Below are 12002 nucleotides of genomic sequence, written 5' to 3' on the forward strand. Positions count from 1 at the left end.
TTCTCTTTTCTTACCAAGGTGTGACCTCTGAATACTATGCTTTTCTACACCATTTGAGAAGAACTTTATAGTTCAAACTTTCACCCTATAGCTTGGTTTGTTTCTAAATACTGGTTTCTATCACAATGAAAATTTGTGCCCCTCTAGGCCTGTGCCTCCTGTACAATAAAGACATGTGCCCATTCCATACATGAAAAGAGATAAAATATAATCATGTAGGTTCAAGTTAAGCTGGAATAGAAATAGAATTTTTCCTGGTTTAAATCAACAATATCATAGCCTTTTGACTTCACATGTAAATTTCACATGTGGATGAATTTGGTTGAAAGCTAAAACTGAAAATTTTCATTCCTGTATCCTCATCTATTACTTTAAATTACAGTGTGTTTGTAATTATTAATTTGGCTTAAAGACAAGGATTCACTGGTAATTTTCAAAGGAATGGGTTAAAGAGAATAGGATATAGTTTAAGTACTAAACATACTAACTGTAAAAATAGTATGGATTCACATTAAGAGATTTTTCCATACTATAGAAAAGATTATTGTGTTTCAACCACAGTACTAAATTTTATTTGATCATACTAAAAACATATCAATGTAAATAAGATAGAACGTAGTGAGAAGTAAATAAAAAGCATAATTTCAGCTTTCAGATTACTAATTATATAGATTTAAAATCTTCTTAAGTAGTTAGAAGTGCAGTCTGATTTGGCAATAATTTCTTGACATTATACCAGTTATAAGAAGCCAGTTGAAGAGATTTTAGCTCAATAAGAACCTAGAGAATTTTCACCATAAATTATCCCCACACAGGAATGGGACACTGTTTTGGTGCTCCGGGTTCTTTTTTCTAGAGACGTTTCAATGAATAAAGAAGACATTTATATTTTATTATATAACTTATTTTCATTTCAAATTCTCAAGCAATAAAAAATTTAAAAGCAATGTTGGTAATTTCAGTTAGGCAGGACTTGGAATATGGAATATTGCATCTCTTTCATAGACTCTATGACTCTTCAAAGTGTCCTAAAAACACTATGAGTTTGATTAGCAGCAAAACATTAGCCTAATCAAAACCTTCCTCCTCCCCCTATGCATATATACATATACACAAACTATACATCAATACATTCTTAGCTTAAATATGACAATTTGACTGTTATTCCCAGAGGCTGTGCAAGGTTACAAATACTGTTCAAGACCACTAGTACCCAACTGGTTAAGAGAAAACCAATCCTTTCATTAAAACAAACAAATAAAACTACAAAATAATTCGATCACATATTCTGAATTTCTTTTAAGATTAAAAACATTGAGGGATACAGTGAATCACCCAATATATTACTGTTCTGAGTTCTATAATTTTCTTTATCTAAAACTATCTTTTATACATAGATGCGTTTAAACACAGTTTCAGCAATTCTAAGTAGATTCCTTTGAAAAATATGACAAGTATTTTTTTTTTAACTTGGAGGAAAGTTCTGCAAGGAGTGGGTTTTCTTCTCACAGATGAATTTTGCAGCATTTTCTCCCAGAAGCACACTGTCATCCTGTATACATGTGTCCTAAGGATGAAGCCTCTTAGCACTGGACCTCCAGAAAGAGGTCCTGCAGGCACCATGGTATGTTGGTCTTTTCTCTTCCACACTCTTTTAGCAGCACCCAATCTTTGGGCATCTTGCCAGTAGTGGTTGAAGTCCAGAACTTGATCTTCACTGGGAAAACCAAGTCCATTCAAAATGCAGCACTTTCATCTTTTGGTTGGGTGATTCTTGGTCCCCCATGGATAGGAGTGATACCTAGAAGATTCAAAAGTGGAAGAAGTTCTCTACAGTCTCAAATATTTTAGTTCACATATTCAGTTTCAAAAGCAGTAGCTCAGGTATATAAATAAATAAATCACAATGAATAAAAAGGTGATTCTAAACATGATGGAATGGGGAGATTTTTAGAAAGTTGACTTTTGCTGAAGTTCAGTGCTAGCATTTTCTTTCTCAAATTATAAATGTAATAGGAACTAATAATCCTACAGTGGAAAAATTAATACCCATCCAAAGTAACCTGTACATTAAATGCTTATTTTAAAGCAATGCAAGTTGATTCAATGTAGATTTCTTTTTCTCTCAACACATATTTCATTGTTACAAAGTAAAATATTAATATGTGCCCCTAAGTATAAAAGAATGGTATGCTGGTCATCTATTCATTCACAAAACTCAACAGTTTCACTCTCATTAGAACAGTGATAAAATGAAGGCACGCCAGGCTGTATCCTTCTGGTAAGGAAGCTAAATATTAATGTGTGCAAAATATAGGTAATCATACATCCCCTCTTTCAAAGCACTTCAAAGCATGCTGGCCTGATTCCTTACGGCCAGCACCTGCGTTTCTTTTCCTGAGGATATCTCTGGTCTCTAGAATCTTCTTTGTCCACCCTTACAGAAGGCCAGAAATGCCAGGGAACTAACGTCCTCTGGGGAAAAAGGCCTCAAACGATGACTAATGGAAATTAGAGATAAATACCATCCCAGCTCCCTCAGCCCATAAGTGGGAGAATTGAGGTACATGTTCTCCACTGGCTCTCAGATTTCCACAATGGGATCAAGCTCCAACCACCACAACAGTAACTTACTTGAAAATGAAATCTTTATTGAATTATTTCTTCAATCCCTTACCAGAGTTTCTTGGGATTGCCTCTCAAACTAATTGTACTCAAATCTTTGTGCCCTAAACTGTGCTCAACAGTAAAATTGCAGGAATCCATAACTGAATGAAATTGATATAAAATAGAGTATATTTTTAGATCACCAATAATGATTATTTTAGAAGATAACACAGCCCCAGTAAACTGCAATTTCTTTTTAGGGTAAGCAAATGGGAACACATAACAACAAATCCCTTTCCCACAAACATATCTTAAATTCACCAGAAGTGATTCTTTGTTTAGTTGCACTTTCCCCCTTGCATTCTATACAAATAATTGCTAGATTTTAGTCATGGACATTTGAGTTTCGGCTCTTCCAATATGGGACAAACATGCTTAATTTAAAAAAAAATGTAGAAATAATTTTCCATTTCATTATGTAGGAGTAAATTACTACTAAGTGATCACCGTTTCTTTTTCAACCAAGAATACAGCAGCTGCATCCATATAAAATATGGTCAACATACATTCTACTCACAGTTGTATCAAGTCTAAGCCAAGATATTTTACAAAAGTGTTTAAAATAGAAGGTTGGGGAAAACCTCTAGAATCAAGGATAGAGAAATTAGATCTAATATCCAATGGTCTAAATTGAATTTTCACATTTCTAGATCTCACCTGTTAGAAGTAAAATTGTAATAACCATTTTCCTCTAGGACTTCTTCAATCACAATCTAAAGTTAAAAAATATCAGGTTAGTATTGAATTAAAAGCAACAAAATAAAATCATTCAGAGGCACCACAAAAACCTCACCTGCATCTGTTCATATGTTATCCCCTGCTCCAAATCAAAGCTGGAGGGTAGACCTGAAATAGATAAATTATGAAAAGCCTGACATTTGGTTCATGTTTTCTTAGATTTTATTGGCAATTATGATTCACATGCAGTGAAAAGAGGTCAGTTTCTTAGTGATGAAGATGAGTACTTACAAACACATTCCAAATTATCTTGGCTTTTGGGGTGGCCATCACAAAATAATACACAAGATTTATGTGCATTGCTCATGGTATAAATTGGCCAATTAAGTTAGGGGTGTGTGTGTGTGTGTGTGTGTGTGTGTGTGTGTGTGTGTGTGTGTGTGTGTGTGTAAGGATAGGTGAGGAGTGGTTCTAAACACAAACCTCCTGATAGGCAAATAAAAGATTAAGAAACTATTCCTAATCCACAAGGCAAAAAGAGTAGATATGTGCTAGAAAAAAAACAAATTCTTAGAGGAAGGCAGAAATAGTCAGAGGAGGACAACAAAGGTCTAACCCTTGGCTATGGCTGCCAGGAGGGAATAAAATACATTTAAAATCAGAAGACAGTAATTCTTTTGAGGTTTGGTCTGAGTATGATATACCAGCACATTAACAAACCCCAGCACCACCCAAAGCAATGTTGACCAGTTTCCACTCAGGTCAATCAACACTTATCACATGGAGGCCCAGGAGCTCCCCTGCCACTTACTTAGGAGAGAGAAAAGAGAATGGGTTGAAGGTTAAGAGGACGCACAAGGATGTGAGTGCTGGCAGCTTGTTTTTCAAGCCCAGCTTAAAGGTGTTGCCCAAAGTGCTCCCTGGTTCTGCTGTCTTTGCTTCTGTCCAGGCTGCCATGACTAGGGACACACCTGGTCTGCTCTGGGTAGGAGCATCCAGCTTCTGGAAGAGCCTGTCAACTCCCTCTCAGGATGCTGAGAGACTTCCACCAGAGTTCTTCACTCAGCAGGGCTGCTGTGGTAAGAAGTCTGGCCTGTGACTGACCTACCTGCCCAGGGGGATGCAAATGACTTTACTTCACTTAGTATGATAATCTCTAGATCCATACATGTTGCTGCATATGGCAAGATTTTATTCTTTTTTATGGCTAATATTCAATGATATATATATATATACCACATCGTACTACGTGAAGTAAGTCAGAAAGACAAATATTATATGACATCACTTATCTGTGGAATCTAAAAAATAATACAAATGAACTTATTTACAAAACAGAAACAGACTCACAGACATAGAAAACAAACCTATGGTTACCAAAGGGGAAAGGGGGGGAGGGATAAATTAGGCATATGGGATTAACAGATGCACTCTACTATATATAAAATATATAAACAATAATGATTTACTGTATAGCACTGGGAACTATATTTAATATTTTTAATAACCTATAAAGGAAAAGGAAAAGAATCTGAAAAAGAATATATATATATCTGGATCACTTTTCTGTACACCTGAAACTAACACAATATTATAAATCAACTATAGTTCAATTAAAAATAAATAAAAGCAAATGACTTTAGATAACAGTTTATCTCGATCTTACAGATTTCTCAGGGATGATTTTAAATGCAGTTCTGTCTACCCAGTTTAGCTGTATCCTAGGAGTCCAAGACTTAGGGAAAGTTTGATAATTAGTACATGAAGTGATTTGCCTAAATTAGGCAACTTCAAAAGCACAACAGGATTAGGCTTATTTTTTGTCTGAGTAGATGGCAAGTTTTCATTTAACAGTAAAAGTTTCACATCTGTCTGCCCCACTGAGAGATATAACTATAGTTTACAGGGATTCCGAAATTATTTAGGAATTCTGTAACCTCAGAGTAGCTTGAAGATCTCTTCTGAGGTCAAAAATATCACAAGAAAAATTACATTATGCTAAGTCCCTACTACTGGCTAAGTACTTTTTATATATTTACACTGATCATTGCTATAATCCTAAGATGGTTACCATTTTTGTTCCCATTTTACAGGCAAGAAAACTGGGGTTCAGTGAGGTCAAATAATTTGCTCAAGGTCAGCTACTAAGAGCTTGAGCTGAGATTTGAATCTAGGCATCCTGGTTTACAGAATACATACCTTTAATCCCTATGTTATATTGCCTCCCTATGAGAAATTTTTTCAAAAAAGAAAAAAAATTAAATATGTCTGATGTGGATTCTTCAGGTAAGTGTCAAATTTTCTGTTTTATTCAAGCTCTTCATTTCTGCTTTTTATCCCCCTGGATGTTTTTGAGCATTTGATTTCCCATCACCAGATAAGAAGAAGTAAAAGGAAATACAATTTACCCACACAGATTCTGTTTGCTTATGGTATTAATAAATGATCAAGGAAGGTGTCACAAGTGTGTAAAATAAATCTCAGGGAATTTCTAAATTCCTACTGTATGTCCTTCCAACTGTCACCACAGATAATCAAAATAAACTCTGTTTTCATTTTAAATTGAAGATAATCTTTTAAGGATAGCTGTTGATACAAACAATCTATTTCTTTGTGAAAGCCAGATTTCCTGTGTTGAAGACCATTACCTGTTGGGTTATTTGGGGATAGGCTGTTTCGACCTGATGAATGATGCAATAAATGGTAATCTGCTGTGAAAAAGTTGGGCTCAATTGGTTCTGGAGATCCCTGAGATAACTGAAACAGAAAAAGCAAAACTGCATCTTATTTTGCATTCAGAATCAAATGACATGAGACCTCTGTGTGCGTCTCTGCCCAGAAAAATTAGTGCTCTTCTGTTGTCAATCCCTTGTATACAGATAAAGACCAATCTTCTTCCTTTAAAAAAAAATGATAAATTAGATGCAGGCAAATTACAGTGAAAGCAAGTAGATAATTCCTGGTCACATGAAAATAAAAAAAATACTATATAGCTTTATGAGAACAAAATAAAACTGGATAGAAAAATAATGGCATGGGCCTGAGATATCAAAATGTTATTTTTGTCAGGTGTAGGAGGAATGAACTCCAATCATTCAACAAACCATAATTTTTAGCCCAGATCATTCTTGTTTGACCAAGGCAAACACATTTCTTAATACATTTTTCTAAATTACTTTTTTTTTGGCGATACGCGGGCCTCTCACTGTTGTGACCTCTCCCGTTGCGGAGCACAGGCTCCGGATGTGCAGGCTCAGTGGCCATGGCTCACGGGCCCAGCCGCTCCGCGGCATGTGGGATCTTCCCGGACCGGGGCACAAACCCGTGTCCCCTGCATCGGCAGGTGGACTTGCAACCACTGCGCCACCAGGGAAGCCCCTAAATTACTATTAATTAATTTTAATCTCCAAACATTAATTCCCAACACTGTAAAGGAAAGAGTAATTCACTAAATGCCAGAACTTATTAAAGTTCCAATTGTTTAATGCCGTTCTATAATGATGAATTTTTTAAATGAAACTTTCAAAATCCTTTCACCTTTAATTCCAACTAACACTTGAGCTGGCCAAGTTTTTGCGCCTGTGTAAAACAATATACTTTTAAAATGTCGATACATATTAATAAACCAGAAACGAAAGGCACAATTTAGACTATTCGATAGTAGTTACCTTGGATTCACAAACTCTATTCATGAATTAAAACATAACATGGTTCAATCATTTGAGCAAATTGTTTGGCAGTTCACAAATATGCCCACCCTTTAAGCCAACAATCCCACTCTTGGATATACACACACAAGAGAAATGAGTACTTCTGTTCATGAAAAGACATGTACAAGAATGTTCGTTGCACATTTATTCGTAATAATCAAAAACTGGAAAACCCCCAAATGCCCACAGGATAGATAAATATATTGTGGTGTGCTTATCCAATGGAATTTTGCCAAACATGAAAAAGAACACACTGTGGATATACACAGCAAGATGGATGAGTGTTGAGCAAAAGAAGCCAGACACAAAAGGATACACAATGTATAACTTCATTTACACATATTTTCACAACCGAGAAAAGCTAACCAATGGTGACAGAGATCAGGACAATGATTACATTGTAACAGGTAGTAGAGTTTGACCAGGAAAAGGCAGGCAGGAGCCTTCTTCTGGGCTGGAAGTGTTCTATATATCGATATGGGTGGTGGTCACATGGGTGAATATATATGTAAAAGTTCATGGAGTTGTATATGTACTTCACTGTATACATTATGCATTTTATACATTAATATAAACATTTTATATTAGCAATTGATAATTATTCCATCAATATGCTTTGGATACTATAAATAAAAATCATTTTTGAGTTTTCCAGTCTTCATATTGCCAACGAATGCTACACATTAGAAAAAAGATATGAATCATCCTTTTATAGTCTTGAAAATTTATTTTCCTTACTTTAGTGACAACTGATAAAATTAATAACCCATCTGTAAAATGACAAGATTGTAAGACTGTAATAGTGTAATGCAGGAAGATTTTATTCACTTAATAACTTTCTCATCAGTTCTATTAGGAGGCAATGCAGATAGCCTTAAGCATTCTGTAGTTCTAATATCTAAGGTAGTAGATTATTCCAACTGAACTTCTTAATATGTCTTTTAATGCTGAAAATGATTTCCTGGTATTACCTTCCAAGTGACTTCAGATGGATTTTTTTTTCATATGGTTGAGCATAGGAGTAATTTGGCTGCCTGAAATGTTCATCCCAATTATTTCTTAGAAAGCTTATTTAAGTCAACTTAATTATTAAGTGAACACCTTGGAATTCTAAAGATTTCACAGACAGGAAGATGCACAGTATCATATGTGAATTGTTACATGGAGAGGTCAAAAGAGTCATTTTAAGATGACAGGACAAGTTCTTTTCATTGATTCAAACTTTGAAGAGAGGAGTGTTTGATGTTTCCAGAGCCAGTGTCACACTAGCAGTCTTCTAGCCTAAGAACTGTGAATTCTCAGAGGGATGGGACCATGGAAGAAGCCAAGGACTAAAATTTTTAGTCTTGTGTTTGAGACCCAGATACATTTATTTTTATCCTAGGAAATTTCCAGAACTTTGTTTTGCAGTTCAGTTTTTTGATGTATACTATATTCTTTCAGCAAATCTTTTTTGCCCCTTACTATGTGACCTGAGCAGGTTTTGTAAATCAGAAATGTAAACCTTTCAATCCACATACACTGATGATCTGCCTAGCTTATTAGCACCATGCTGGGCACCATGGAGGACACAGAAATGATCTGTTCTCCATGAGACTTGCAAATTGACTGGAAAAATAGTCTAATGTATATAAAACAAGAGGGCAATGCATTAAATAATGAAGTGTGAAATGAGACCGTGAGATCTAAGCTTACACAAAAAAGGATGCTTCATGAAGACCAGCATGGTTTTCAGAAGCTCTGTAGAAGAAACACTAGAGCTGAAACTCAAAGGCTGGAATTGGGTGGGATGCAAGGAAGTCAAGTGAACATTCCAGGTGAGAGGAACTTGAGGGCACAGTCTGGGTATTGCATATTAATGGCAAAGTGATAAAGGGCTATGACATTAGTCCATGTTATAGAGGCTTGGGGATTTAGGTTGAAGAGAGGAACACAAGTGTTATTCATTAATTCAGGGAGTATTTTTTATTCAAAAACATTCTTTAACTTAAAATTTTAAAAAATTTAAATATTTTTTAGCCACACTACACGGCATGTGGGATCTTAGCTCCCTGACCAGGGATCAAACCCATGGCCCCTGCATTGGAAGCACAGAGTCTTAACCACTGGACCACCAGGGAAGTTCCCAGGGAGTATTCTTTTTTAAAAAACAGCAGGTTCAGGGGCTTCCCTGGTGGCGCAGTGGTTAAGAATCCACCTGCCAATGCAGGGGACAGGGGTTCGAGCCCTGGTCCGGGAAGATCCCATATGCCATGGAGCAACTAAGCCCTGTGTGCCGCAACTACTGAGCCTGCACTCTACAGCCCACAAGCCACAACTACTGAGCCCATGTGCCACAACTACTGAAGCCTGCGCGCCTAGAGCCCGAGCTCTACAACAAGAGAAGCCACTGCAATGAGAAGCCCGCGCACCGCAACGAAGAGTAGCCCCTACTCATTGCAATTAGAGAAAGATCATGCACAGCAACGAAGACCCAACACAGCCAAAAATAAATAAAATAAAATAAATTTATAAAAACAAAAAAACAAAAGGTTCTTTTTAGTTATCCATTTTATACACATTAGTGTATATATGTCAATCCCAATGTCCCAATTCATCACAAAACACCCCCCCCTCATGTTCCCCCCTTGGTGTCCATACTTTTCTTCTTTACATCTCTGTCTCAATTTCTGCCCTGCAAACCAGTTCATCTGTACTGTTTTTCTAGGTTCCACATATATGCATTAACATACGATATTTGTTTTTCTCTTTCTGACTTACTTCACTCTGTATGACAGTCTCTAGATCCATCCACATCTCTACAAATGACTCAGTTTCATTCCTTTTTATGGCTGAGGAATATTCCATTGTATATATGTACCACATCTTCTTTATCCATCCGTCTGTTGATGGGAATTTAGGTTGCTTCCATGTCCTGGCTATTGTAAATAGTGCTGCAATGAACATTGGGGTGTATGTACCTTTTTGAATTATAGTTTTCTCTGGGTATATGCCCAGTAGTGGGATTGCTGTGTCATATGGTAGTTCTAGTTTTAGTTTCTTAAGGAACTTCCATACTGTTCTCCATAGTGGCTGTATCAATTTACATTCCCACCAACAGTGCAAGAGGGTCCTTTTTCTCCACACCCTCTCCAGCATTTGTTGTTTGTAGATTTTCTGATGATGCCCATTCTAACTGGTGTGAGGTGATACCTCATTGTAGTTTTGATTTGCATTTCTCTAATAATTAGTGATGTTGAGCAGCTTTTTATGTGCCTTTTGGCATCTGTATGTCTTCTTTGGAGAAATGTCTATTTAGGTTTTCTGCCCATTTTTGGATTGGGTTGTCTGTTTCTTTAATATCGAGCTGCATGAGCTGTTTATATATTTTGGAGATTAATCCTTTGTCAGTTGATTCATTTGCAAATATTTTCTCCCATTCTGAGGGTTGTCTTTTCATCTTGTTTGTAGTTTCCTTTGTTTTGCAAAAGCTTTTTAGTTTCATTAGGTCCCATTTGTTTATTTTTGTTTTTATCTCCATTACTCTACAAGGTGGATCAAAAAAGATCTTGCTCTGATTTATGTCAAAGCGTGTTCTTCCTATCTTTTCCTCTAAGAGTTTTATAGTGTCCGGTCTTACATTTAGGTCTCTAATCCATTTTGAGTTTATTTTTGTGTATGGTGTTAGAGAGTGTTCTAATTTCATTCTTTTACATGTAGCTTCCCAGTTTTCCCAGCACCACTTATTGAAGAGGCTGACTTTTCTCCATTGTATATTCTTGCCTCCTTTAACAAAGATAAGGTGACCATAGGTGCGAGGGTTTATCTCTGGGCTGTCTATCCTGTTCCATTGATCTATATTTCTGTTTTTGTGCCAATACCATATGTCTTGTTTACTGTAGCTTTGTAGTATACTCTGAAGTCAGGGAGCCTGATTCTTCCAGCTCCATTTTTCTTTCTGAAAATTGATTTGGCTGTTCAGGGTGTTTTGTGATTCCACACAAATTGTGAACTTTTTTGTTCTAGTTTTGTGAAAAAGGTCATTGGTATTTTGACAGGGATTGCATTGAATCTGTAATATGCCTTGGGTGGTAGAGTCATTTTCACAATGTTGATTCTTCCAATCCAAGAACGTGGTATATCTCCCCATCTGTTGGTATTATCTTTAATTTCTTTCAGCAGTGTCTTATAGTTTTCTGCATACAGGTCTTTTGTCTCCCTAGGTAGGTTTATTCCTAGGCATTTTATTCTTTTTGTTGCAATGGTAAATGGGAATGTTTCCTTAATTTCTCTTTCAGATTTTTTATCATTAGTGTGTAGGAATGCAAGAGATTTCTGTACATTAATTTTGTACCCTGCAACTTTACCAAATTCACTGATTAGCTCTAGTAGTTTTCTGGTGGCATCTTTAGGATTCTCTATGTGTAGTATCATGTCATCTGCAAACAGTGACAGCTTTACTTCTTTTCCAATTTGGATTCCTTTCATTTCTTTTTCTTCTCTGATTGCCATGGCTAGGGCTTCCAAACCTATGTTGAATAATAGTGGTGAGAGTGGACATCCTTGTCTTGTTCCTGCTCTTAGAGGAGATGCTTTCAGTTTTTCACCATTGAGAATGATGTTTGCTGTGGGTTTGTCATACATGGACTTTATTATGTTAAAGTAGGTTCCCTCTATGCCCACTTTCCGAGAGTTTTTATCATAAATGGGTGCTGAATTTTGTCAAAGGCTTTTTCTGCATCTATTGAGATGATCATATCGTTTTTCTTCTTCAATTTGTTAATATGGTGTATCACATTGATTTGTGTATATTGAAGAATCCTTGCATCCCTGGGATAAATCCCACTTGATCAAGGTGTGTGATCCTTTTAATGTGTTGTTGGATTCTGTTTGCTAGTATACTGTTGAGGATTTTTGCATCTATATTCATTAGTGATATTGATCTGTAATTTTCTTTTTTTGTAGTAT

General features: G+C 36.2%; 1 protein-coding gene across 1 annotated transcript in view; it reads right to left on the bottom strand.

The window, feature by feature from the left end:
- Positions 1-1633: 1633 nt before the first annotated feature.
- Positions 1634-12002, bottom strand: part of NEK10 (NIMA related kinase 10) — a 312540-nt gene continuing 302171 nt past the window's right edge. Inside the window, exons 35-38 of the mRNA XM_060021364.1 lie at positions 5994-6102; positions 3461-3513; positions 3325-3380; positions 1634-1801 (exon numbers count right to left, since the gene is read on the bottom strand). Coding sequence (XP_059877347.1) covers positions 1753-1801; positions 3325-3380; positions 3461-3513; positions 5994-6102 — 267 coding nt within the window. The 3' untranslated portion in view covers positions 1634-1752. The remainder of the gene's footprint in view (positions 1802-3324; positions 3381-3460; positions 3514-5993; positions 6103-12002) is intronic.

The sequence above is a fragment of the Delphinus delphis genome, chromosome 10 (assembly GCF_949987515.2).
Source record: "Delphinus delphis chromosome 10, mDelDel1.2, whole genome shotgun sequence".
Classification (NCBI taxonomy): Eukaryota; Metazoa; Chordata; class Mammalia; order Artiodactyla; family Delphinidae; genus Delphinus; species Delphinus delphis.